This window comes from Ranitomeya variabilis, chromosome 4, assembly GCF_051348905.1.
Source record: "Ranitomeya variabilis isolate aRanVar5 chromosome 4, aRanVar5.hap1, whole genome shotgun sequence".
NCBI classification, from domain to species: Eukaryota; Metazoa; Chordata; class Amphibia; order Anura; family Dendrobatidae; genus Ranitomeya; species Ranitomeya variabilis.
This window is the reverse complement of record NC_135235.1, coordinates 314,568,380-314,596,238: the sequence shown is the minus strand read 5'-3', so window position 1 is coordinate 314,596,238 and position 27,859 is coordinate 314,568,380. Positions and strand designations below refer to the sequence as shown.

At 41.1% G+C, this 27,859-nt stretch overlaps 1 protein-coding gene across 2 annotated transcripts in view; it reads right to left on the bottom strand.

Annotated features, from left to right (window-relative positions):
• The window catches only part of MMEL1 (membrane metalloendopeptidase like 1), a 592,089-nt gene that overhangs the window by 35,856 nt on the left and 528,374 nt on the right, over positions 1-27,859 (bottom strand). For both annotated transcript variants that reach the window (XM_077250438.1, XM_077250437.1), the window contains exons 14-19: positions 24,226-24,324; positions 18,352-18,435; positions 17,320-17,423; positions 12,644-12,702; positions 11,378-11,497; positions 10,154-10,287 (exon numbers count right to left, since the gene is read on the bottom strand). In XM_077250438.1, coding sequence (XP_077106553.1) covers positions 10,154-10,287; positions 11,378-11,497; positions 12,644-12,702; positions 17,320-17,423; positions 18,352-18,435; positions 24,226-24,324 — 600 coding nt within the window. The remainder of the gene's footprint in view (positions 1-10,153; positions 10,288-11,377; positions 11,498-12,643; positions 12,703-17,319; positions 17,424-18,351; positions 18,436-24,225; positions 24,325-27,859) is intronic.

The following is a 27,859-nucleotide window of genomic DNA, read 5'->3' as shown; positions in this document are numbered from 1 at the left end:
CACAAAGAAAAAACCGGCTCCTAAGGGAGATGACGATGGACGAATATGTCCCTTTTCCAAGGACTCCTTTATATATTCTCGCATAGCAGTATGTTCAGGCACAGACAGATTAAATAAACGACCCTTTGGGTATTTACTACCCGGAATTAAATCTATAGCACAATCGCACTCACGGTGCGGAGGTAGTGAACCCAGCTTGGGTTCTTCAAAGACGTCACGATAATCAGACAGGAACTCAGGGATTTCAGAGGGAATAGATGATGAAATGGACACCAAAGGTACGTCCCCATGAGTCCCCTTACATCCCCAGCTCAACACAGACATAGCTCTCCAGTCAAGGACTGGGTTGTGAGACTGCAGCCATGGCAATCCCAGCACCAAATCCTCATGTAGATTATACAGCACTAGAAAACGAATAGTCTCCTGGTGATCCGGATTAATACACATAGTCACTTGTGTCCAGTATTGTGGTTTATTATTAGCCAATGGGGTGGAGTCAATCCCCTTCAGAGGAATAAGAGTTTCCAAAGGCTCTAAATCATACCCACAACGATTGGCAAAGGACCAATCCATAAGACTCAAAGCGGCGCCAGAGTCGATATAGGCGTCAGTAGTAATAGATGACAAAGAGCAAATCAGGGTCACAGACAAAATAAATTTAGACTGTAAAGTGCCAATGGAAACGGATTTATCAAGCTTTTTAGTACGCTTAGAGCACGCTGATATAACATGAGTAGAATCCCCACAATAGAAACACAACCCATTTCTCCGTCTAAAATTCTGCCGCTCGCTTCTGGACAGAATTCTATCACACTGCATGCTTTCTGGCGTCTTCTCAGTGGACACCGCCAGATGGTGCACAGGTTTGCGCTCCCGCAGACGCCTATCGATCTGAATGGCCATTGTCATGGACTCATTCAGACCCGCAGGCACAGGGAACCCCACCATAACATCCTTAATGGCATCAGAGAGACCCTCTCTGAAAGTAGCCGCCAAGGCACACTCATTCCACTGAGTAAGCACAGACCATTTACGGAATCTTTGGCAGTAAATTTCAGCTTCATCTTGCCCCTGCGATAGGGACATCAAAGTTTTTTCTGCCTGAAGTTCCAAATGAGGTTCCTCATACAGCAAGCCCAAGGCCAAAAAAAACGCATCCACATTGCGCAACGCAGGATCCCCTGGTGCCAATGCAAAAGCCCAGTCTTGAGGGTCGCCGCGGAGCAAGGAAATCACAATCCCAACCTGCTGTGCAGAGTCTCCAGCAGAACGAGATTTCAGGGACAAAAATAGCTTACAATTATTTCTAAAATTCTGAAAGCTAGATCTATTCCCTGAGAAGAATTCCGGCAAAGGAATTCTCGGCTCAGATACCGGAGCATGAATAATAAAATCTTGCAAATTTTGTACTTTCGTGGTGAGATTATTCAAACCTGCAGTTACACTCTGAAGATCCATTATTAACAGGTGAACACAAAGCCATTCAAAGATTATAAGGAGAGAGAAAAAAAAGAAAGACTGCAGCATAGACAGACTGGCAAGTGATCCAATTAAGAGCACAGAGGAAAAAAAAAAAAAAAAACTCTCAGCAGACTTCTTATTTCTCTCCTTTCTCAGCCAAGGATTTTAACCCTTTAGTGGGCCGGTCAAACTGTCATGATCTCCATGGCCAGAGAACTAGCATAAACCTCTATAGGAACAAGCTCTTGGAAGATGTAACTGTACTGACCATGAACTAAACCTACCGCATCATCTAGAAGTAGCCAGGTAGCATGTCCTACTTTTTATCCCTATATGCCCAGCGCCGGCCGGAGAACTAAATAATGCTAGCAGAGGGAAATATAAGACCTGACTCACCTCTAGAGAAATGCCCAAAAGGAGACAGAAGCCCCCCACATATATTGGCGGTGATATGAGATGAAACAACAAACGCAGCAGGAAAATAGTTTTAGCAAATTTGAGGTCCGCTTTCTAGATAGCAGAAGACAGAAAGCATACTTTCATGGTCAGTAGAAAACCCTAACAAAACACATCCAGAAATTACTTTAGGACTCTGGCATTAACTCATAATACCAGAGTGGCAATTCCTGATCAACAAGAGCTTTCCAGACACAGTAACGAAACTGCAGCTGTGAACTGGAACCAAAATACAAAAACAAAACATGGACGAATGTCCAACTTATCTAGTAGATGTCTGGGAGCAGGAACAAGCACAGAGAGGCTTCTGATAACATTGTTGACCGGCAAGCATCTAACAGAGAAGCCAGGTTATATAGCGACACCCAGATCTAATCAGAACAGGTGAACAGGGAAGATGATGTCACAAGTTCAATTCCACCAGTAGCCACCGGGGGAGCCCAGAATCCAAATTCACAACAGATCCCATATTCTAGATGTGGCCTCAAAAGTGATTTATGGAGGAATGATAATACATTTATTTCACAGGATTTTCTCTCTCTATATATATATATACAGTAGTATTCAAAATAAAAGCAGTGTGTTCAAAACATGAGTTAATCACAAAATCTTTATACTAGTTTTTATTTCCAGCATTGAGATATTGCATACTGTCTCCTAATTCAAAACATGAAGAGGAACACAGTATATATATAATTTTTAACCCCTTCCTGACATCGGACGTACTATCCCGTCGAGGTGGGGTGGGCCCGTATGACCACCGACGGGATAGTACGTCATCACCGATCAGCGGCGCTCACGGGGGGAGCGCGGCCGATCGCGGCCGGGTGTCAGCTGCATATCGCAGCTGACATCCGGCACTATGTGCCAGGAGCGGTCACGGACCGCCCCCGGCACATTAACCCCCGGCACACCGCGATCAAACATGATTGCAGTGTACCGGCGGTATAGGGAAGCATCGCGCAGGGAGGGGGCTCCCTGCGGGCTTCCCTGAGACCCCCGGAGCAATGCGATGTGATCGCGTTGCTGCGAGGGTCTCCTACCTCCTTCCTGGCTGCAGGTCCCGGATCCAAGATGGCCGCGGCATCCGGGTCCTGCAGGGAAGGAGGTGGCTTACCGAGTGTCTGCTCAGAGCAGACACTGGTAAGCCTGCACCGATGTAAGTGAGATCGGTGATCTGATAGAGTGCTGTGCACACTATCAGATCATCGATCTGTGATGTCCCCCCCTGGGACAAAGTAAAAAAGTAAAAAAAAAATTTTCCACATGTGTAAAAAAAAAAAAAAAAAAATCCTAAATAAAATAATAAAAAAAAAATATATATTATTCCCATAAATACATTTCTTTATCTAAATAAAAAAAACAAAACAATAAAAGTACACATATTTAGTATTGCCGTGTCCGTAACGACCCAACCTATAAAACTGTCCCACTAGTTAACCCCTTCAGTAAACACCGTAAGAAAAAAAAAAAAAAACCGAGGCAAAAAACAACGCTTTATTAATATACCGCCGAACAAAAAGTGGAATAACACGCGATCAAAAAGACTGATATAAATATCCATGGTACCGCTGAAAACGTCATCTTGTCCCGCAAAAAACAAGCCACCACACAGCATCATCAGCAAAAAAATAAAAAAGTTATAGTCCTGAGAATAAAGCGATACCAAAATAATTATTTTTTCTATAAAATAGTTTTTATCGTATAAAAGCGCCAAAACATAAAAAAATGATATAAATGAGATATCGCTGTAATCGTACTGACCGGTCGAATAAAACTGCTTTATCAATTTTACCAAACGCGGAACGGTATAAACGCCTCTCCCAAAAGAAATTCATGAATAGCAGGTTTTTGGTCATTCTGCCTCACAAAAATCGGAATAAAAAGTGATCAAAAATGGTCACGTGTCCGAAAATGTTACCAATAAAAACGTCAACTCGTCCCGCAAAAAACAAGACCTCACATGACTCTGTAGACCAAAATGTGGAAAAACTCTAGGTCTCAAAATGTGGAGACGCAAAAACTTTTTTGCTATAAAAAGCGTCGCTGGTTTCACACTTGCGTTTTTGTCTGCAGCGTTTTTTGCACAAAAAAACGCATGCGTTTTTTCCCTATATTTAACATTGAAAACGCATGCATTTTTTTGTACGGGTTTGGTCGCGTTTTCAAACGCATGCGTTTTTTTTCTGCATGCGTTCATTTTCAGAAATACAACCTGCAGTATTTTCTTGTGTTTTTAAGCACATGCATTTGCGTTAAAAACGCATGCGTTTTTATCGAAAAAAAACAGAAAACACACTGAAAAGCCACCCACCACCATCAAGGTGATAAAGAGATCCAAACCCTAACCCTAACTCTACCCCTAACCTCACCCCTAACCGTTTAATGAACATTTTCTGACAGTCATAGTGCCACGTATTTCAGTGCCACGTATTTCAGTGCCACGTATTTCAGTGCCACGTATTTCAGTGCCACGTATCACGTATTTCAGTGCCACGTGTTTCAGTGCCACGTATTTAAGTGCCACGTATCACGTATTTCAATGCCACATATTTTAGTGCCACGTATTTCAGTTGCACGTATTTCAGTTGCACGTATTTCAGTTGCACGTATTTCAGTTGCACGTATTTCAGTGCCACGTATTTCAGTGCCACGTATTTCAGTGGCACGTATTTCAGTGCCACGTATTTCAGTGCCACGTATTTCAGTGCCACGTATCACGTATTTCAGTGCCACATATTTCAGTGCCACGTATTTAAGTGCCACGTATCACGTATTTCAGTGCCACATATCACGTATTTCAGTGCCACATATTTAAGTGCCACGTATTTAAGTGCCACCTATTTCAGTTGCACGTATTTCAGTTGCACGTATTTCAGTTGCACGTATTTCAGTGCCACGTATCACGTATTTCAGTGCCACGTATTTCAGTGCCATGTATTTCAGTGCCACGTATCACGTATTTCAGTGCCACGTGTTTCAGTCCCACGTATTTAAGTGCCACGTATCACGTATTTCAGTGCCACGTATCACGTATTTCAGTGCCACATATTTAAGTGCCACGTATTTCAGTTGCACGTATTTCAGTTGCACGTATTTCAGTTGCATGTATTTCAGTTGCACGTATTTCAGTGCCATGTATTTCAGTGCCACGTATTTCAGTGCCACGTATCACGTATTTCAGTGCCACGTGTTTAAGTGCCACGTATTTAAGTGCCACGTATCACGTATTTCAGTGCCACGTATTTCAGTGCCACGTATTTCAGTGCCACGTATTTCAGTGCCACGTATTTAAGTGCCACGTATTTCAGTCACGTTTAGGGTTAGGGGTAGGGGTAGGGTTAGGGCTAGGGTTGGAGGTAAAGTTAGGGTTAGGGTTGGGGCTAAAGTTATGGTTGGGGCTAAAGTTAGGGTTTGGATTATGTTTACGGTTTGGATTAGGGTTGGGATTAGAATTATGGCTGTGTCAGGGCTAGGGGTGTGGTTAGGGTTACTGTTGGGATTAGGGTTAGGGGTGTGTTTGGGTTAGGGTTTCAGGTAGAATTGTGGAGTTTCCACTGTCCAGGCACATCAGGGGCTCTCCAAGCGCGACATGGCGTCCAATCTCAATTCCAGCCAATTCTGCGTTGAAAAAGTAAAACAGTGCTCCTTCCCTTCCTAGCTCTCCCGTGCGCCCAAAAAGGGGTTTACCCCAACATATGTGTTATCAGCGTACTCGGGACAAATTGAAAAACAACTTCTGGGGTCCAAGTTCTCTTGTTATCCTTAGGAAAATAAAAATTTGGGGGGCTAAAAATCATTTTTGTGGGAAAAAAAGATGTTTTATTTTCACGGCTCTGTGTTATAAACTGTAGTGAAACACTTGGGGGTTCAAAGTTCTCACAACACATCTAGATAAGTACCTTGGGAGGTCTAGTTTCCAATATGGGGTCACTTGTGGGGGGTTTGTACTGTTTGGGTACATCAGGGGCTCTGCAAATGCAACGTGACGCCTGCAGACCAATCCATTTAAGGCTGCATTCCAAATGGCGCTCCTTCCCTTCCGAGCTCTGTCATGCACCCAAACAGTGGTTCCCCCCCACATATGGGGTATCAGCGTACTCAGGACAAATTGGAAAACAAATTTTGGGGTCCAATTTATTCTGTTACCGTTGTAAAAATACAAAGCTGGGGGCTAGAAAATCATTTTTGAGAAAAAAAAAAATTATTTTCACGGCTCTGCGTTATAATCTGTAGTGAAACACTTGGGGGTTCAAAGCTCTCAAAACACATCTAGATAAGTTCCTTAGGGGGTCTACTTTCCACAATGGTGTCACTTGTGGGGGGTTTCAATGTTTAGGCACATCAGGGGCTCTCCAAACGCAACATGGCGTCCCATCTCAATTCCAGTCAATTTTGCATTGAAAAGTCAAATGGCGCTCCTTCCCTTCCAAGCTCTGCCATGCGCCCAAACAATGGTTTACACCCACATATGGGGTATCAGCGTACTCAGGACAAATTGCACAACATTTTTTGGGGTCGAATTTCTTCTCTTACCCATGGGAAAATAAAAAATTGGGGGCAAAAAGATCATTTTTGTGAAAAAATATGATTTTTTATTTTTACGGCTCTGCATTATAAACTTCTGTGAAGCACTTGGTGGGTCAAAGTGCTCACCACACATCTAGATAAGTTTCTTAGGGGGTCTACTTTCCAAAATGGTGTCACTTGTAGGGAGTCTCAATGTTTAGGCATATCAGGGGCTCTCCAAACGCAACATGGCGTCCCATCTCAATTCCAGTCAATTTTGCATTGAAAAGTCAAATGGCGCTCCTTCCCTTCCAAGCTCTGCCATGCGCCCAAACAATGGTTTACACCCACATATGGGGTATCAGCGTACTCAGGACAAATTGCACAACATTTTTTGGGGTCCAATTTCTTCTCTTACCCTTGGGAAAATAAAAAATTGGGGGCGAAAAGATCATTTTTGTGAAAAAACATGATTTTTTTTTTTACGGCTCTGCATTATAAACTTCTGTGAAGCACTTGGTGGGTCAAAGTGCTCACCACACATCAAGATAAGTTCCTTAGGGGGTCTACTTTCCAAAATGGTGTCACTTGTAGGGGGTTTCAGTGTTTAGGCACATCAGGGGCTCTCCAAACGCAACATGGCATCCCATCTCAATTCCAGTCAATTTTGCATTGAAAAGTCAAATGGCGCTCCTTTCCTTCCGAGCTCTGCCATGCGCCCAAACAGTGGTTTACCCCCACATATGGGGTATCAGCTTACTCAGGACAAATTGTACAACAACTTTGGGGGTCCATTTTCTCCTGTTACCCTTGGTAAAATAAAACAAATTGGAGCTGAAATAAATTTTGTGTGAAAAAAAGTTAAATGTTCATTTTTATTTAAACATTCCAAAAATTCCTGTGAAACACCTGAAGGGTTAATAAACTTCTTGAATGTGGTTTTGAGCACCTTGAGGGGTGCAGTTTTTAGAATGGTGTCACACTTGGGTATTTTCTATCATATAGACCCCTCAAAATGACTTCAAATGAGATGTGGTCCCTAAAAAAAAATGGTGTTGTAAAAATGAGAAATTGCTGGTCAACTTTTAACCCTTATAACTCCGTCACAAAAAAAAATTTTGGTTCCAAAATTGTACTGATGTAAAGTAGACATGTGGGAAATGTTACTATTAAGTATTTTGCGTGACATATGTCTGTGATTTAAGGGCATAAAAATTCAAAGTTGGAAAATTGCGAAATTTTCAAAATTTTCCCCAAATTTCCATTTTTTTCACAAATAAACGCAAGTTATATCGAATAAATTTTACCACAAACATGAAGTACAATATGTCACGAGAAAACAATGTCAGAATCGCCAAGATCCGTCAAAGCGTTCCAGAGTTATAGCCTCATAAAGGGACAGTGGTCAGAATTGTAAAAATTGGCCCGGTCATTAACGTGCAAACCACCCTTGGGGGTGAAGGGGTTAACTACTGGTACTTTACAGAAAATAACAAAAATGAACATTGGGATGTTCCCAAAAATACCAGTGTCTGCATTTCTCTTTATAAACTCACAATATGTACTATTTTTTTATGACGATTTAACATTCCTGTGAATCATTAACCTAATATTTAGTTGTACACCCACAGTTTATTAGAACTGCTTCACATCTATGTTGCATAGAGTCAACCAAATTCTGGCTTCTATCAACTGTTATTCCAGCCCAGGATGCTTGGACTTCATCCCACAATTTTTGTAGTTTTGGTTGCTTTGCCTCAGAAACGGCATTTTTGATGTCACCCCACAAGTGTTCTATCGGATTAAGGTTCAGGTTTTGGGCTGGCCACTCCATAACCTCAATTTTATTGGACTGGAACCAAACTTCTGATAATTTACTGATGTGTTTAGGGTCATTGTTTTGTTGAAACACCATTTCAAGGGCATAGCCTCTTCAGCGTAAGGCAACATGACCTCTTCAAGTATTTTAATATATACAAACTGGTCGATGATCCCTGGTATGCGGTAAATAGGTCGGCACCATATTAAGAGACACATGCCCATATCATGATGCTTGCACCACCATGCTTCACTGTCTTCAGAGTGTACTGTGGCTTGAATGCAGAGTTTGGGGGTCGTCTGACGAACTGTCTGCGGCACTTGGACCCAAAAAGAACAATTTTACTTTCATCAGTCCACAAAAGATTTCTCCATTTTTCTTTAGGCCAGTTGATGTGTTCTTTGGCAAATTGTATCGGCTTCAGTACATGTGTTTTTCTCTTAACAGTGGGACTTTGCAGGGACTTCTTACTAAGAGATTAGCTTCACACAGGCATCTTCTAACTGTCACAGAACTCACAGGTAATGTGAGACTGTCTTTGATCTTCCTGGAGATGATCATTGGCTGAGCCTTTGCCATTCTGGTGGTCTTCCATTTTCTTCCACATCTCAATCATCATGATTGATCTCACTAATTGAACTCCACACTGCTATTATTTTGAACACTCCCGGTTTTCAATTAATTATTCTAATACACAGACTTAAAAACATGCAGATCATGAATGCGCAGTCTGTTGATTTTTTTAAATCTACTGCACCAACTGGTAAATTTTTGACTGGTGGTAAAATAATTTAAAAAGGGGGAGAAGCCAGCACTGCTTATGGTCAGAATGCAATACAAAAGGTGGACATGCACATACTGAATTCTAACTGTATTTCAAATATGAGACATTTAGCAAATAATTGATCAATTCTTTGAGCTACCCCGCCATTTCACGGCAATCTCATAATGGGGCAGTCCTACTCTACGTATTTTATTAACATTGTGCCATTACGGCCTCCTAAATGTATAAAGAGTATAAAAAGAAAGACACCATTACATTACTATAACATGCAAACTGTACCTGGAGCATTTTCAGAATCACTCCCTTGGTGCCAGGAAGGGCAAGCGCAGGTAAAGACCGATCAGGTCCTGTGCGGACATTTCAGATCTGGCTTCCACACCTTCTTTACCTTCGCTTGCCTTTCCCAGCACCAAGGGAGTGATTCTGAAATGCTCCAGGTACAGCTTGCATGTTATGGTAATGTTATTTAATGTGGTCTTTCCTTTTTTTTTCTCACTCTTAATACATTTAGGAGGCCGTAATGGCACAATGTAAATAAAATACGTAGAGTAGGACTGCCCCATTATGAGAATGCCGTGAAATGGCGAGGTAGCTCAAAGAATTGATCAATTGTTTGCTAAATGTCTCATATTTGAAATACAGATAGAATTTAGTATGTGCATGTGCACCTTATGTATTGTGTCCTGACCATAAGCAGTGCTGGCTTCTCCTCTTTTTTGTCGTAAAATAATTTATACCAAAATCAGTGATTAATCTGGTTAGTCATATTGAACTGCTATTATTTTGAACACTACTGTACCCTATAATCTTGTTTGCTTTTGCGACTACTGCTTGACATTGAGTGCTGCTGCTCAGCTTACTTGTAAAAAGAATAGCCAAGTCCTTCTCCTATTCTGTAGTCCTGAATATTTTTCTTACTTAATGTTTATGCAGCAATGCCATTACTCCGGCCGCGGTACATTACTCTACATTCATCAACATTAAACCTCATCCGCCAAGTGTTTGCCCTTGCAGTTATCTTACCTAGTCAGTCTGTTCATCTCATCCATCTCATTGTTTTTATTTTAGCCAACTGGGAGATTTATCTCTGATGGCATATTTAGAAAAAGAGAAAACATACTCACATTTTGGCCCCCGGCCAAGTCCCAGGTGTAATTGCCATACTGATAGACCATGCATCGGGATTGATCTTTGAAATGCATCGCAGAGAAGTTACTCCACCAGTCAAACATATTTCCGTCCTTGTCAAAATTCCTTCCTGTTGAATAACAACCATCACTGAGCATAATCCGTACACATTATGCTGAGCTTTACTGACTTTAACTGTTAGAGCTCATTCAGAGGTCAGAGATTTTTCTTGTATGCCAAAAAAAAGTTTCATCAATGAGTTTGATCAGTGCTTGTTCAGCATGTCAACTTTTGCTATCAAAGTTTCATCAATTTTTTTATGTTTTATAGAAGCTTCTCAATGAATGTCATCCAGGTATTGTCCATTTTTTTCTTTGAACTGTAGACTTGTATTGACTAGCTAGATTCATGACTCAGATCAAAATAAATTTTTTTTCTTTTTTTGTGCAGTCCACTCACTCCTCAAAAATACATGGCCATGTGACTAGCTCCATAGATTATAACAGGTACAGGTTTTATCCATGAAAAGCACAGATAGAAGTCGTACCTGAAAAACTGACGTAAATGCTTGGTTGGTCCAACATCAGCACCGCTTTTTGTTTACTCCATAAATGCCCCCCCAGCTACGTCAATGACTTAGTAGTAAAGCATAAGTTAGCTGTTTTGATATTAGCGTAGGACTCACAAGTTAATGAGGACCCTTGGTGTTGGGTTGCGAGCTTATCCATTTTGGCCAAAATAGTAACCAATACCTCATGTAATGTATTACATGCATTCATTTTTTCATCTTTTTATTGCACTTTTTATCATTTTTTGCAAGGTGCGGCAGGGCCCCTTTATGTTTTTGTGTGGCTTGGTTTTTGTGTGGTGCATTTATATATAGTGTTGGACAGCTCGCCTGCTCATACTATGGACGTGATCAATAGGTTGTCCAGACACTGTGCACCACACCTATCTGTGTGAATAGTGTCTTATGCAAGCCTTACCTGTGTGCATTTTTTCTACTAGGCAGCCAACCCTTCTATTATTTAGGTGAGTGGGTGGTTGTTCTCATCAGTAGCTTGCGCCTGTGCTGCTCCAGCCTTTATCAGTGGGGGCTTGCTGCACCCTGCTAGTGCATTTGTCATTTGACAAGGTTTTGTTGAGTCTGCTTTTCATGATGTGTTTTTTTAATTTTTTCTATGTTAGCTGTTGAAGCATAAGTTACTTTTCATCCTTACCATTGTCATCAAATCCGTGAGTGATTTCGTGACCAATGACCATACCGATTCCACCAAAATTCAATGCTTGCGGCTGTTGTTTGCTGAAAAATGGAGGCTGAAGGATCCCAGCAGGAAATACTGTAAAACATAGAATATTATAGTTATTATCACTAGTTGTTTTTGATCTAATATTATAGACAAGAGATGGATTGGGACTAGTGTTGAGCATTCCGATACTGCAAGTATCGGGTATCGGCCGATATTTGCTGTATCGGAATTTCCGATACCGAGATCCGATACTTTTGTGGTATCGGGTATCGGGTATCGCAACAACATTAATGTAATAATGTGTAAAAGAGAGAATTAAAATAAAAAATATTGCTATACTCACCTCTCCGACGCAGCCTGGACCTCAGCGAGGGAACCGGCAGCGTTGTTTGTTTAAATTTCGCGCTTTTACTTGGTTACGTGAAGTCCCGGCTTGTGATTGGTCAGGGCGGCCATGTTGCCGGGACGCGGACCAATCACAGCAAGCCGTGACGAAATTACGTCACGGCTTGCTGTGATTGGTCCGCGTCCCGGCAACATGGCCGCCATTAACCAATCACAAGCTGTGACGTCACGGGAGGCTGGACATGCGCGTATTTTAAAAAGCGCGCGTGTCCAGCCTCCAGTGACGTCCCGGCTTATGATTGGTCACGGCGCCATGTTGCCGGGACGCGGACCAATCACAGCAAGCCGTGACGAAATTACGTCACGGCTTGCTGTGATTGGTCCGCGTCCCGGCAACATGGCCGCCATTAACCAATCACAAGCCGTGACGTCACGGGAGGCTGGACATGCGCGTATTTTAAAAAGCGCGCGTGTCCAGCCTCCCGTGACGTCACGGCTTGTGATTGGTTAATGGCGGCCATGTTGCCGGGACGCGGACCAATCACAGCAAGCCGTGACGTAATTTCGTCACGGCTTGCTGTGATTGGTCCGCGTCCCGGCAACATGGCCGCCCTGACCAATCACAAGCCGGGACTTCACGTAACCAAGTAAAAGCGCAAATTTTAAACAAACAACGCTGCCGGTTCCCTCGCTGAGGTCCAGGCTGCGTCGGACAGGTGAGTATAGCAATATTTTTTATTTTAATTCTTTATTTTACACATTTATATGGATCCCAGGGTCTGAAGGAGAGTTTCCTCTCCTTCAGACCCTGGGAACCATCAGGAATACCGTGGTAACCTAACCAAAAGTATAGTTCATCACCAATTTGAACCTTTTTTCTGAGTAACTCACCAATTTGATTCCGATTAGGGGAATAGAAGGCATCAGCCACTGCTGCACCAATTATCCAACTAAAACAGAGTAACACAGAGGCAATTATTACAGCACCCCCAGTAATCTGGAGGTAATTTTTTATCTGTACATTCAGGTGGAACATGGTGTAAAGTAAATATCATATTTTGGGTCAATCAATTGCAAATTTTGTTACAGCTACCTCAACCTAATGTGTCACTCATAATATTTGTGTTTTTTGTGTAAAAGATAAGCAATTGCAACCATAAAGGTGCATATACCCAGAGAAGTTAATGTTTGACTGTCTGTAGATACGCCGTTGGTAGTAGTTGGCATTGATGTTTTTATGCCCTTGGTGGTAGCTAGCCTTGGATGTTTTTATGCCCTTGGTGGTAGTTGTCCTTGATGTTTACACATTCTTGGTGCTAATAGTTGGCCTTGATGTTTTTTTATGCCTTTGGTGGTATTTGGCTGAGAGGCTGAGATGTTTTTTTACCCTTGGTGGTAGTTGGCCTTGATGTTTATGCAACCTTGGTGGTAGTAGTTGGCCTTGATGTTTTTGTGCCTTTGGTGGTATTTTGGCTTAGATATTTTAATACCCTTGATGGTAGTTGGCCTTGATGTTTATACAACCTTGGTGGTAGTTGGCCTTGATATTTACATACCCTTGGTGATAGTAGTTGGCCTTGATGTTTTTATGCCTTTGGTGGTATTTAGCTTAGATGTTTTAATATCCTTGGTGGTAGTTGGCTTAAATGTTTTTATACCCTTGGTGGTAGTTGGCCTTGATGTTTCTACACCCTTGGTGGTAGTTGGCCTTGATATTTATGCACTGTTGGCTGTGGTTGACCTTGCTGATTTTGATTATGTTTTTCAATGTTCCTAATGAGTTTTGATATAACTTTTTTTTTCTCTTGATCAGTTTTGTGTTTGCCTGCTTAGAAAGGTGGACATCCATCAACTCAGAGTAGTATTACAGGATTTTTCTAATTTTCAGTATACTCTTTTAGGACATTTCCAGTTATTTGAGGGGATTCACTGTTAAGCATTGTCATCTATTTGCCAAAGAAAACAGTACCTTCAAAAGAGCTCTTGAAGACCCATTACAATCTGTTCAATGCAATGGCAGCCCATTGATGTCAATTGGGCCGACTTGTAAATCTTTACTTTTTCCTTGTGCAGAAGCTGCAGTTATGGTAAAGGGGTTGTCTGCTACTGGACAACCCCAGCCTAATCATTTCAGGACCCCAATTAAAATAAAAAAAAAACAATCTACACTATACTCACACCCAGAAAGTGAAATGATTTGCGTTAAGGGCCGGATAAAGCTAATAAGTGGCCACTCATCAGCTGCAGCCTTTATTATTTCATCATAGAGGACATCTGCCATGATGAAATCTCAAGGAACTACAGCCAAAGATAGGGACGCTCATTGGCTGCAGCCAGCATGTGAAACAAAATGTCACCTCACTCTCAAGGACAGTGGCACTCGCATTTCTGGAACAGCGCAACTGTGGGAGGTGAGTGTGAAGAATATTGGAAATATAATTTCATGCCAATCATTTGTACCCTTTGTGGCTTGGGATTATGAAACTCCCTTCAGTGTGAAGCTGTAACAGAACGCCTAGACCCTCTTCCAGCTACCTGAGAAGGTGTTAGACAACAACAATCTATATATCATCCACTATGGGAATATAGTCTCAGTGAAAATTCACCAGAATCAATTAAGAACAACAAAAGAAGTGAAAAAACACTGGAATGATCAAAAATATCAATTTTTATTAACACCAAATATTAAAAACAATTGCTTGTAAGTAGTAGATAAATATGTAAGGGGGATAAAAATAACACAGGAAAGTCATGGGGAAAACATATAGAAAATGGGTCTTAATAATGATATGGTATAAATTCAAATAACAGAGAGTGGTAGAGAGATAGCTCAGTAGTCCATGTAAATCAGTTTATAGCAATGGAAATGCAAAGAGGTAAACAATTGAAATTTACATATAAGGATACCTAACAAGAGTCCCTCAAAACACTGTAAATACAAAAATGTAAGAATAAGTTACCATATAAATTCCCAGTAGCTCCAACACAACAGAACACCTAGACACTTTGCAGCTACCTCAGAAGGTGGGCCAACCCACCAAAGGCTGAGAGTGACAGATCTCACAACATGAGTCAGCTAAGAGCAGTACAATGGCTGGCTTGCAATATAGTCATGCGGCAGCTGCCAAAGAACATTTTAGAAACATAATTACATAAGGAGTTATGGAGATACTAGAAGTCCTAGCCATACATCATGTATATTTCTGAGATCCCCAGAACATGGCGAACGCCCGCCTGGGTCTCGATCCGTTCTATGACTGTCCAATAAAGAGTTATGACTCATCTTAGGTTTTGGAGCTTTTACCTGCCAGAGGCAAGATGAGAGGATTTGGAATAAGCTCAGAGGGCAGGAGGGGAGTAACCCAAAGGAGTTAAATGCTTGTGTAAAGCATGGCCTATTGCTTTTTCTCTAGGGAGGTCGCAACAACATATCATGTTGGGAGAAGTCAAGGAACAGAGGGGATCAAGAGCCTTCCATGTGGCAGCCCCTTCCCTGAAAGCCAGGCTTTTCATCTACTGGTAACTGACCCATATATTCTGCTTATATCTTTTGTCCTACTACTATCTGTATTTGCATATCTGACCATTGTATATGTGTAACCATTGTATGTAGTGTATGGTCTAGTGTGCCCTTAAGGCAAGTGAACATATAATTTAACCTTGGTCTGCTTTTCTATTTTTATCCAAGAATCCACATGTGCATCTCTCATTTTAATTTTGAATGCTACAAGGGCTGGTTTCTGGCTGGATATAATCCTGTTAGCTTACCGAGCTTATATCTAACGAGAAACTGGTGGCAGTCCTACAGGGCTGGCAACGCTCTGTTTCACTGGTGCTAGTGAAAGGGGCCTCTCAGCTTGTCAGGGTTGGAGAGAGTGTAGTTCCACATCAGTGATTGCGTGTGCCACATCCTCTCACTCCCCATGCCTCTCTGGGCCAGTGTGGAAATTTGGTGTCCGTGTAAAATTGACCAAGCAGACCTTACGTGTCCCTGGGTGGTGCAGAATGTAATGTTGGTAAAAGTGGGGAGACCACATTTCATGACCTGTCTGACTTAATAGTGACGTCAGGAGGAGTGGCGAAGTGCGGGTTTATCACATGTGGTGGCAGCAGTGGGATTCTGTGGAGGTACTATCTAATTAAAGATAACATATAACCTTTATTGATAACCATTAAAATTAAATCTGGACCATCCACATTAGTGACACAAAGAACCAAAACATAAAGTACGCATGCTTATCAGTGCTCAGTAAAAAAATGGTTTGGTCTCATCAAATCTCGTTGTCCCATATCGAATCCATCATGAACAGGAGCAAAATATGTACCCATTTGTATTTAATGATGGGGGGAGGAGGATATCTATTCTTCCCTGTCATTCCCCTGCATTGCTCCCATCCTGACAAGGACAGTCCCCAGGTATATGCTACTATGGGGTACCCACCACCACTCAGAAAGATGTATATATTCCCTACGTGTTTCTTCCCCAATGAGGGGGATTCATCAGGGGAATCTCATGGTAAATATCAAAAAGTGGGAGTTCAATAAATAATTTTTCAATATGAAAGCTATAAAAACGGGAAGCCTGCAGTGGCAGATATCCCTTTTTCTACCTATCTAGGCGTGACTGTTTGCATCACTGGCCCTATTGTAAATGTGGCACATTTTGCTCCTGTTCATGATGGATTCGATTTGGGACAACGAGATTTGGTGAGACCAAACCATTTTTTTTACTGAGCACTGTTAAGCATGCGCACTTTATGTTTTCGTTATTTGTTTCACTAATGTGGATGGTCCAGATTCATTTTTTTTTTTTTTTTTAATTCTTTATTTTCAAGTTTAAACATAACAGTTAAACACAGCACTGTTTCACAGATGCATCTGATAACGCATTGATTAGGCGTTGGTTTAGGATGGAAGGGGAGGGAAGAGAGGGGGGAAATAGTGGATAGGGAGAAAGAGGAGGAAAGGCAAGGAAAGGGAGAATGGGATACATAATAATAAACAATATCAACGACATCTACAAACTGTGACAGATGGCATGGGCACAAGTATTCAATGGGTGTACTTAGAAAATAGCAAGTCCAGGTTTAATTTTAATGGTTATCAATAAAGGTTATATTTTATCTTTAATTAGATAGGACCCTCACAGCTATATTGTATTGATACTACGAGGGTAATTCATTAATGGACAATCAAACCACTAAAGCTGATTTAGCAGTGGGATTCTGCATAATCTCTCTGGTTCCATCCTTAACAGTGAGTATTTGCTGTTTGTCTTAATTGGGGTCCTAATTGGTTAAGCTGGGGTTGTTCAATAGTGGTAAAACCCCCTTAATTGCTTACATTTAAGTTCTTTAATAACCTACAAGGGATAACAGGTGTCCTAAAAGTGGGCATAATGTTATTAGCTTTTTCCAAGATTGGATTGTCCAATTTGTTACAGGAGCCCAATACCAGGACCCCCTTGTAATTTATGAGGGAACATGATACACCTGTAATGTGACATTCCACTCTGGTTGTTGATTTCTTTTTAAATGTATCAAAACATTTTAGGAGTTAATACATACGCATCAGGGTCGACCGGCTCTCTTAGCTTTTTTAGACTCTTCTGTGCTGTTGCTTTTAAAATTTCCAGTATGTTCTCAAAGTATTTCTCTTCACTAAAGTTCAACTGTGGAGAAAAGAGAGATAAAAAAATCTGTTTCATGCATTAGATGTATCCCTCTTGATCTGTGTATTTTATGAAGCCATTATATTTGTCAGGCTGACTTTCAATACTATTCAGCTTGTGAAAGCATTGCAATTATGCTGACCTTCCATCTCCTGTATAAGCATTTTATGAAAGCGCTCAGAGCTGTCACAAGTACTGTTCAAGTTACTTCAAATCAAAGGAACTCCTGCCAGATGTCTGTGACCTGAAGAAGATGACTTGAACTGCGGGAGTCAAAACCAATGACACTTAGAGCTATTTTAAAATGTGCGACAGTGAAGAGCTGCCTTTCTTTCCCAAGTTGTTATGTCACAATTAAAACTCATTTCAACCCTTAAATGTATCTGCTAAAGAAAACAGAAAATGGGGAGAACATACTAACAAGCAGACGCAGAACTAAAGCTGTCATTATCTACTGAGGACTGCCAATTTAACATGTAGCAGCGCAAGAACAGCGGTACAAATCGCTTTAGGGGCTCAGCTGTGACCCTAACCCACCAAGTCATCTCCGATATCTTTAATATTTGTGCGACCTTCATATTAAGGGAAAAGAACAATAATATCCCAAGCATGTTTTGCAAAACCAATCTTCATAGTTTGTGTTCCTGGACCCGGTGTCCAATGGTATTGCACTCCTGAACCTACAATCCAATGGTTTGTGGTTTATTTTCCCTGGTGGCTTGGGATCTCACAATCACTGTTATCCAGCTTATAAGCAAGTACTACCATATGCAAAATTCTCATTCCAATTCTGAGAATGCACATTTGCAGAAAACCAAAGAGGCTGTCCTTTGCCAGTTGGACAGTCCTGCAGACCACGTTTGCCGGCACCAATTCCCACCCACTGCTCAGTCTTGTGGTTTAGCATCATTGTTATGTCTGTACTTACTGAAGCTGATTCCTGGTCCAATTTATCATTTTGATCTTCCAGAATATAGTCTGGATAACCAATTTGCTCCTTAATTGACAGCGCCTGTAAAATATCAAGTGCAAGAACAATGTGAGGATACCATTCATAATTGCAGAAGTTCTGAACCCATCGGTTCCTACTGCTCAATAAGCTACACATTGCAAATATTATATGGAGAAGTCCGACTGTACGTTAGAGTTTCATCCAGAAAAATGTGACTATTTTTTCCTCACTTGTCATCCATATGTAGTCCGTATTTTTACAGTGGCAGCTATTAATTATTTATCAGACCATTTACAGTTTCCTATCTTACAGAATTGCAATGTGTGATGCAGATGCTATACTGTGGGTCCATATGGAATCCACATTTTTTTATGTACCATAGACTTAAACGGCTGAGTCTCATCCAATTCACTGAGGAAGCTAGTGCATGCTGTAATATTTTTCATAGATTTGTTCAGTGCAGAAAATAGCTTATCAATCATATGTGACCAACTGCTGTCCGTTTTTTCCACAGTGAGCATTCGGAACAAAAATTTGGTCATGTGTACGAACTCTAATAAAGCCTTTTTTTAGAGGAATTATTATTAATCTCAGTAAGATTTCAGATAAAGTAGCTATTGTAGATAGTTTCAGCATCAGTGCAGCCAAGGTATAACGGCGCCACTATTCATCTTATGCGCCTGATACAGAGCTCTAAAAACATTGCAAAGACCAAACAAATAATAAAATTATTTTTGCAGCCACGTCTAGGTGGAGATTATTATCTACCTTTCATACATTGAATTTGAAGGGTAACTAAACTTATAAACTCGAGCGAATGGGAAAAACTACTCAGCTTACCCTTTTAGTGCAAACAGAGTGGTGTACAGCCTCATGGGAAAGGCTACATGTCTGTAAACAGCTCTGCCCGAAGATATGCAAAGCAATTCTTCAGATTGGTTTGAGCTTTTGTTAGAGATCTCTAGACCCACTGATCAATACTACTAAACTGGGGCTAAAATATATAAAAATAGATCAATTATTTAGCTACAAAACATCTTGCGGTAACCTCTTTACAGCATCAATAGTAAGATTATGGATCTTTACTGTAAAAGCAGTGAGACTATGGAACTTTCTGCCAATGTTGTAATAGTTCATTCACTGTAAAAGTACAAGAAGGGCATGAATGTGTAACACCCCAGGTAAATGGTTGCTACAGAGATGTTGCCTTGGCGATATCATTTGTGGAGGCAGGAGGATTTTCTTTACCAGGTAAGCACACACATGCAACACATTCTGAATCCAAGCCAGGAGGGGGAGTTCAGGACCTGGATTCAGGTGAGCTTTCTCAGCTTTAAGTGTCCTGGCCGGAGGAGGAGTTAGTTAATTGGTCCTAGGAGACCAAGCAAGAGAATTGGTCTAGGGAAACCTAGGAGAAGGAAGTCTGAGAGAGCAGACAGCAGAGCCGTGCAGCCAGGACTGTGCTGCAGCTCCTGGGAAGAGGAGAACCTGAAATGTTGTTGCATGCAGTGGAAAATTGAGGAAAAGAGCACAGGAGTGGAACAGGACTCAGAGGGGAACTATGACCATTCACCCTCTGAGCTGAAGTGCAGAAACCAGGTACCGGGAGCCCGAGGCTTTTGTGGGACTTTAAAACACATAGCAGAACTGGAGGGCACTAGACTACACGTTAATTGCCCGCACCAAGCCTGAGGTACAGGAGTGCTCTAAGAGCCCGGGTAGAGACCCTATAAAAAGGCTCAAACTGCCTACCATGCAGGCAACTGTCCCAGGACAGGAGAGAGAGGATTCCTTGCCAGCAAGCTACAAGCAGCAGGGACCTCGCCATCTTAGCACAAGTAGGAAAGGCTTATGGACATCACCTGGGAGAGGGATCACCTTTGCCTCCAAGCCGTCCGGACCACATCACCATCCATGCCTAGTACCCTGGACTGTGGACTACTACCACCAGTAAACCAGGGTAATGACTTTACAACTTGTGTCCTCCACATATTTGTTGGCATACAACACCCTTGCCACACACCTTGGGAGCCCTGGGGACCCCGCTTCACCTGTGGGAAGCGTCACCATCCAGCCACCATACCATCACCCCAGAGGACCCCTTTAAGCAGTGTCGGTCCCTACTGACCGAGAACCACAGGTGGCGTCACGAAAATAGACTTTATTCACAATACCTCTTAAAAGACTGTTCCCCTTTAATTGGGCGCCCAGGGCCACGGACCGGGTCGCAGCACCGTGACATCCCCTTTAAGGTCGGACCCGGCACCGAGTACTCCATGGCCCTGGTAGGGTGTTCCCAACGCCTTTCCTGATACATTTAATGTTAAAGGCTATGAGTACTAGATTCTGTAATGGGACGTTGATCCAGGGAACTAGTCTGATTGTCAGATGTGGAGTTGGGAAGGAATTTTCCCCATAATAAGGGGCAATTAACATCTGCCCATATGGATTTTACCTTCCTCTGGATCAACATGTTAGGTTACAGGTTGAGCTCAATGGACTTGTGTCTTCTTTAAACCTGAAAACTATGAAACTTTGTTTCCAGTGGGTTTGTACCTCTATATTAGAAAAAAACAGGCTATAAAGACGTGTGAAGAAATAACGACATGGAGTTAAAAGGTTGAGATTCACTTTAAGTGTGATTTAGAGGAGATAGCCAGTAATTATTTGCATTCCCCAAGATTCATCATTATTTCAGGAATGTAAATGTTGTAAAGGAGGAGCTGTTTCCTTTTCTTGTTTTGATATTGTCAGTTTATGAGAATTTCCAAAGCAAGACCTGTCTTGAAGCTAAAGCAGTGCAAGCCAGGAGGAGACCACACAGCAGGAGATGCTGAATGTGCTCATCCATCACTATCTTAGTAATTAAACATTGGAATGAGATTTAATGAATCATCCAATAAAGACTTAAAAGCTTGTTTTTAAAAGAGGCTGTCCATTTTAAGACATTTTTTTCCATAGGGTTGAAGACATAAAACAACAAACCTGTTGACGTGACTTGACTCTTGCGAAATGGCCACAGTGTGAATGTGCTCCAACACATTGCACATATACCAACTTATGATTTGGCTAATTTATTGGGTTTTGCTGTAGTTTTTTGTACTTTGTACAAACAGGGGTGTGGCTCCCTCTTTTTATCTATATAGCTTACCATAGGCAGGTGTTTGAACAGGTTGGCTTGGGTCCTGCTCTACCCTTATCTATATTGAGATCGGCTGGCACTATGTGAGGTTTCTATATTAGAGATAGTACCAACCCAATTGGAGTAAAACTTGTCATGGTGGGATGGTTTTTACATTTTTTTTAATCAAAATAGTGTTAACTAAGAAACCTTTATTATTTATACAGTATGTGCTACTACTCTTTACTTATTTATCTACTTAAGAGTATATGCTCATTTTGTTTTTATTCTTGGATTTTGTCTGTGACATCACCTTTGCAGCCTATCAATAAGCATGCGCCCCAGAAGAAGCTAAGACTGAAACGCGCGTCGGGGTGAAGGGATTCAGGACACTTATGTGGATGCCATTCTATGGTAAAAACTAATTTTTTCAAACTTTTGTTTATATTTGTTGACTACACATGACATTCATTTAGCACTAATGTTTATGAACCCCAGTATATTACCTTAGTCGATACTTATACAGTATACTGGTATTATAAAGGTAAAAATTATGCTTGTTTCATAGCAAATTATATTTATTAATTGATTCTTGCATCATTCCGCATCCCTTTTTGGTAGGAGGAATCTCAATTTATCTATATTTTCTGCTTTTAATGTGATTAATAAACTTATACCTTTATTATCCTCTTTGTTTGCACACTTTTTGACCTGAAATCTTCTTATCAATGGTCATTATGTATTTATGCTTTTTGAAAGGTTACCCTCCCATTACTTAGGTTTTTTTTGGACAGTTATGTTTACTTATTAGGCTGTGTAGTGTTCCATTAAAATCAGTGTTTTATGAGCAGGAGATTCTCACAACAGGACTAGTTGTCTTGTGCCTCTTGGTCAACTGCAATGTAACTCTGCCTCCACCACTGAATTAGGTGCTTTCTGTCAATTCAGCGTGTTCACAGTACACTAATAAGTGGTGTGGGTAGAGTTACACATAGCTTAACATTCAAAGCACTGCTAGATCTGCAGCAGAGAAAACAGTAATTTTATAAATACAACACCAGGCAGACCAGCAAGTGATATATTATCTTTGCCCCTACAACATGCTGCTCTCAAACTTAGTGACAGATTCCCTTTAAACCCTTCATGACTTACGATGTATAGGTAGTGTCCCTCTTTTTGATGTGGGTTATGGCGTTATCCCACATCTTTCCCAGCACATGACAGCTAATTTAATCAGCTGTCATGTGCACCTAACAGCCGATGGTGGAATTGAGATCCACCCACGGCTGCTAACATATTAAATGCCGCTGTTAATCACTAAAATGAATGCGCCAGAAGCGTATCACAAATCCCACCCATCGGCGCCCCTCTCACATACTTGCAGGGTGCCGATGGGTTGGTATGACAGCCTGAGGTCTGCAGAATACCCCCATACTTATCATTGCAGATATCCTATAAACGCTGGGCCATGGCCAGCATTCACACGAGATGATGATTTTTGCTACACATAGCAGGGCTGCATCCCTGCTATGTGTAGTACAAGCGATCTTCCCTTCGCAGCTTCAAGTCTCTTAAGGGGACTATTAATGCTAGTAAAAGTAAAAAAAAAGTTTTAAAAAACATTACAAATATTTAAAAAAAATAAATATTCAAATCACCCCCCTTTTGACCAATTAAAAAAACAATAATTAAAAAAAAACAAAAAACACATATTTGGTATAATAAAACTGAATACAATGCAATGCTACAATAAAATGCAATAACAGGCGATCAAAACATTGTATCTACTAAAAAATAGTATCAATAAAAACAGCTTGGCACACTAAAATGAAGCCCGTATTCAGCCCCAGATCCTGAAAAATGTAGATGCTACGGGTCTCGGAAAATGGCGCCATTTCTTTTCCTACAAACTTTGGAATTTTTTTCACCACTTAGATAAAAGAGAACCTATACATGTTTGGTATCTGCAAACTCATAATTATAGGTTGGAGAATCATAATGGCAGGTAAGTTTTAGCAATTAGTGAGCATGGTAAATAAAAAAAAAACAACTATTGTGGAATTGCACTTTTTTTGCAATTTCACCACACTTAGAATTTTATTTCCTGTTTTTCAGTACATTATATGGTAAGATCAATAGTATCATTTAAAAGTACAACTTGTCCTGCAAAAAAACAAGCCCTTGCACGGCCATATTGACAGAAAAGTATAACTGTTATTGCTCTGGGAATAAGAGGAGCAATAAACAAAAAAACACAAAAATGTAAAATCCCTAGGTCGTGAAGGGGTTAACTAGGTTTTCTATGTTACGCCTATCATGGATGGCCTATGTAGACAGTTTGACAAAGATCAATCTAGTAGGCCATTGCTCTCTTTTTCTTTAACATCCTGCTGATGTATCAAACTGCCATTATTGGCACCTTTATTTACAGGCCTAATGATATACACTGTATATCAGATCCATTATGCTCTTTCATGAACCATTTACGTTTTTGATGTATGGATCCATTTTGATCCTTTCATAATTTTTGCTGACGTAATGGTCTATCATGAGATACAACAAAGCATCAAAGATCAATAGGAGAAAAAAAAACCAAGAAGCGAGAAGAGTGACTTAGAAGACTAAAGCTACTGTGCTCGTGAAAATGATCATGTAGACCTAGTTATTAAAGGTTGATTGAAGCTTTCTGTCATACAGTACACGTGATCATTTAGAAGATACTGACTGACCTTATCTCTTGCCTTTTCTTTTGATGTCCCATCCATCCACTGTAATTCATCCAAAGTCTCAATAAAAACTTCACGGACTTTATTTATGAGGTCGCTAATCTAGAACATTATGAGAAGAAACAATATGAATGAATGTATATCCACATCGGTCTATATAAATAAATATATAAATCTATCTTCCTTTTTAAATTTCACAAGCAATCAGAACAAGATAAAGTTGATCTTACCCCACCTCACAGTTTCCTAATCTTTGTATTAGTCAGAAGTTACCCAATCCCATCAGCAGTACACTAAACACACTTGAATGTTTAAATGGGGTTTTCTGGAACTACTAAAGTAATGATCTCTCTTTAGGACAGCCCATTAATATAAGGGTATGTGTGCATGTTGAGTATTTGCTTACAGAAATTTTTGCAAAGTTTCTGCATCTCTTGGTAGCAAAAATGCACAAGTTTTTGCTGCGTTTTTGCCTCGTTTTTGTATGTGTTTTTTGCCTTTTTTTGTACAGCAATGAATGCTTTTTTTGAGCTAAAGATATTTTTAAAACAAAAAAAAATGTTTTATGTTGTAATTTTCTGGCTCAACACCTCCTTTTTCATTATGATGAAGTGGCATCAGGGTAACAGGATTAGGGCTTGGTTTCAGCAGCTGTCGCTGACACCAAGCCCTAGGTTTAGTAATGAAGATCTATGAGCCAGAGTTAAATAAATACACGCACACATTGTAGCCAGCCTTTGTAGGAGCGTTAACAGAATTAACCTACATAGGCTGTAACCAAACAGCAACTGGCAGAAATCAGCATGCATAGCGATACCTGTTAATTTTTGAAAAATAAATAAAAATAAAACATTGCGTAGGCTCTCACGTCATTTTCATAACCAGCAGAGGGAAAGCCAATGGCTGGGGGCTGATGTTAATATTCTAGGAAGGAGCCAATTGCCATAAAGGTTTCCAGGCTATTAATATCAGCTCACAGCTGTTTGCTTATCCTTTACTGGTAGTTTACAGGGGGACCCCTGAAATAAATTGATGTAGGGTCTCTCTATAAAATATAACCAGCAAAGGCTAGGCAGATACTGTAGCTGCGGGCTGATATTAATAGCCTAGGAAGGGGCTATAGATATTGGCCCCCTCCCAGACTAAAAACCTCAGCTCTCCGCTGCCCCAGAAATGGCGCATCCATAAGATGTACCAACTCTGGCACTTAATATCTCTTTTCCCATTTGCCCTGGTGCAGTGGCAAGTGGGGTGATGTTTGGGAGGAGGAGTTGATGTTACCATTATATTGTCAGGTGACATCAAGCCTCAAGCCCAGAGGTTAGTAATGGAGAAGCGTCTATACGACACTCCCAATACTAACCCCATAGTGATATTATAGAAAAAAACACACCCAGACGAAAGTCCTTTATTTAAGATAAAGACAAAGACTCTTTTATTGAATCCAAATTAAACTATACTTATGTCATCACCCAATTCACTGAAGCCATGGTCTTGTGTAACAGAATTAAAATAATAAATCACAATATTCCTCACCTGTCCACTGAGAATAATCCATAATGTCCCATGACAATCCTGATGACTTTGAGAGCAGTCAATGATGTGACTGCTCTCAAGGACAGTCGGCTACACAATGACACAGGAGGTAACCACTCCTGTAATGTATATTGTTGAGCTACAGTTTTTTTAATGTTCACCTGAGCTCATCAGCCCTGGTGATCTCACTTATGGCACCACCGCTGCATGAGAATGTTCTCACGCAGTGGTGGTGCCGTGAGATCACCAGAGCTCATCAGCTGATGAACTCGTGCGACCTCTCTGACGGCAGCTCAGAATGAAACACTAAGAAAACAATGGAAATCCTGTCAGTGTGTAGCCAGAGGCCGGTTAGAGCAGTCACATTTTTTTTAAGTTTGAGCCCAAATGCCGGATGATGAGAGACTACATCTCCAAACAGCGACGCCTGCTATCACAGTTATCAGTGACAGCAGACATAGCCTGATGGAAGTAGTACTTTCTCATCAGCTGACATCTGCTGACCTGTGGTAAGCTTATGACCGCAGGTCACAGTATCACTGGGGGACCACGCTGACATATAACAGCATGACCCCGCAGCGCTCTGACCGACAGTAACAATCTTACTGGCAGTAACGTTACTGCCAATCAGAACTGCCGGTGTTTATTGTGCTGTCACACAGATGACAGCTTGGGAAACTACATAGGAAGTTCGTAAAAACTCAGCAAATGAGCAAACATTTTTATTTCTGCTTGTTTGCTGTGGATTTGACCTACTCAATTGAAATTATTGGGTGAAAAACACTAAAAATCCGCACAAAGAATTTACATGCTGCAGAAAAAAATGCACTGCAAATACTCATAGGAAAAGTACTGATCATATGCACAGCACTTAGGGATTCTCATTGAATTAGCTGGCTTAAGGATTCCCTAGCATTTTTGGTCCATTTTCACATGGAACAACAGCTGCAAAAATGCACCAAAAACTCAGCACTGTACTTTTAGTCATCTCTGTACCTTGTAATGCAGCTCAGCACCATTCTGAGTGGCTCCTTTGAACAGTGGATCTGCAGGTGTACTACAAGTCTACTTCCACAGATTGGATATAGCTGGCCTAACATTGTAGGCCAATTATCAATTTAGTAGTTCGGGAAGATACCTTTAAATAACCACATGCTTAGGATATCTAACTAGTGTTGAGCGATACCGTCCGATACTTGAAAGTATCGGATATCGCCGATACCGATACCCGATACCAATACAAGTCAATGGGACACCAAGTATCGGAAGGTATCCTGATGGTTCCCAGGGTCTGAAGGAGAGGAAACTCTCCTTCAGGCCCTGGGATCCATATTAATGTGTAAAATAAATAATTAAAATAAAAAATATTGATATACTCACCTCTCCGGAGGCCCCTGCACCTCACCGCTGTTAACCGGCAGCCTTTTTTGCTTAAAATGAGCGCGTTTAGGGCCTTCCATGACGTCACGGCTTCTGATTGGTCGCATGCCGCTCATGTGACCGCCAGGCGACCAATCACAAGCCGTGATGTCATTCTCAGGTCCTAAATTCCTAGAATTAGGAATTTAGGACCTGAGAATGACGTCACGGCTTGTGATTGGTCGCGTGGCGGTCACATGAGCGGCACGCAACCAATCAGAAGCCATGACGTCATGGAAGGTGCTGAACGTGCTCATTTTAAGCAAAGCAGGCTGCCGGTTACTACCAGGGCGCGTCAGAGGGTGAGTATATCCCTATTTTTTACTTTAATTCTTTATTTTTTACATGGATATGGATCCCAGGGCCTGAAGGAGAGTTTCCTCTCCTTCAGACCCTGGGAACCATACACTGGGAACTTCCGATTCCGATTCCCGATACCACAAAAGTATCGGATCTCGGTATCGGAATTCCGATACCGCAAGTATCGGCCGATACCCGATACTTGCGGTATCGGAATGCTCAACACTATATCTAACCCTACCTAGGAGATTCTTACTCCATTCCAGAGTTTCTTAACTTTCCCAGGAATTTCCTAACCTTCCCAGGAGCTAGAATTTTGTAACTTCAGCAGAAATCCTTATTATCTTGTACAGTTATTTTTTAATCAATAATGAAACATACA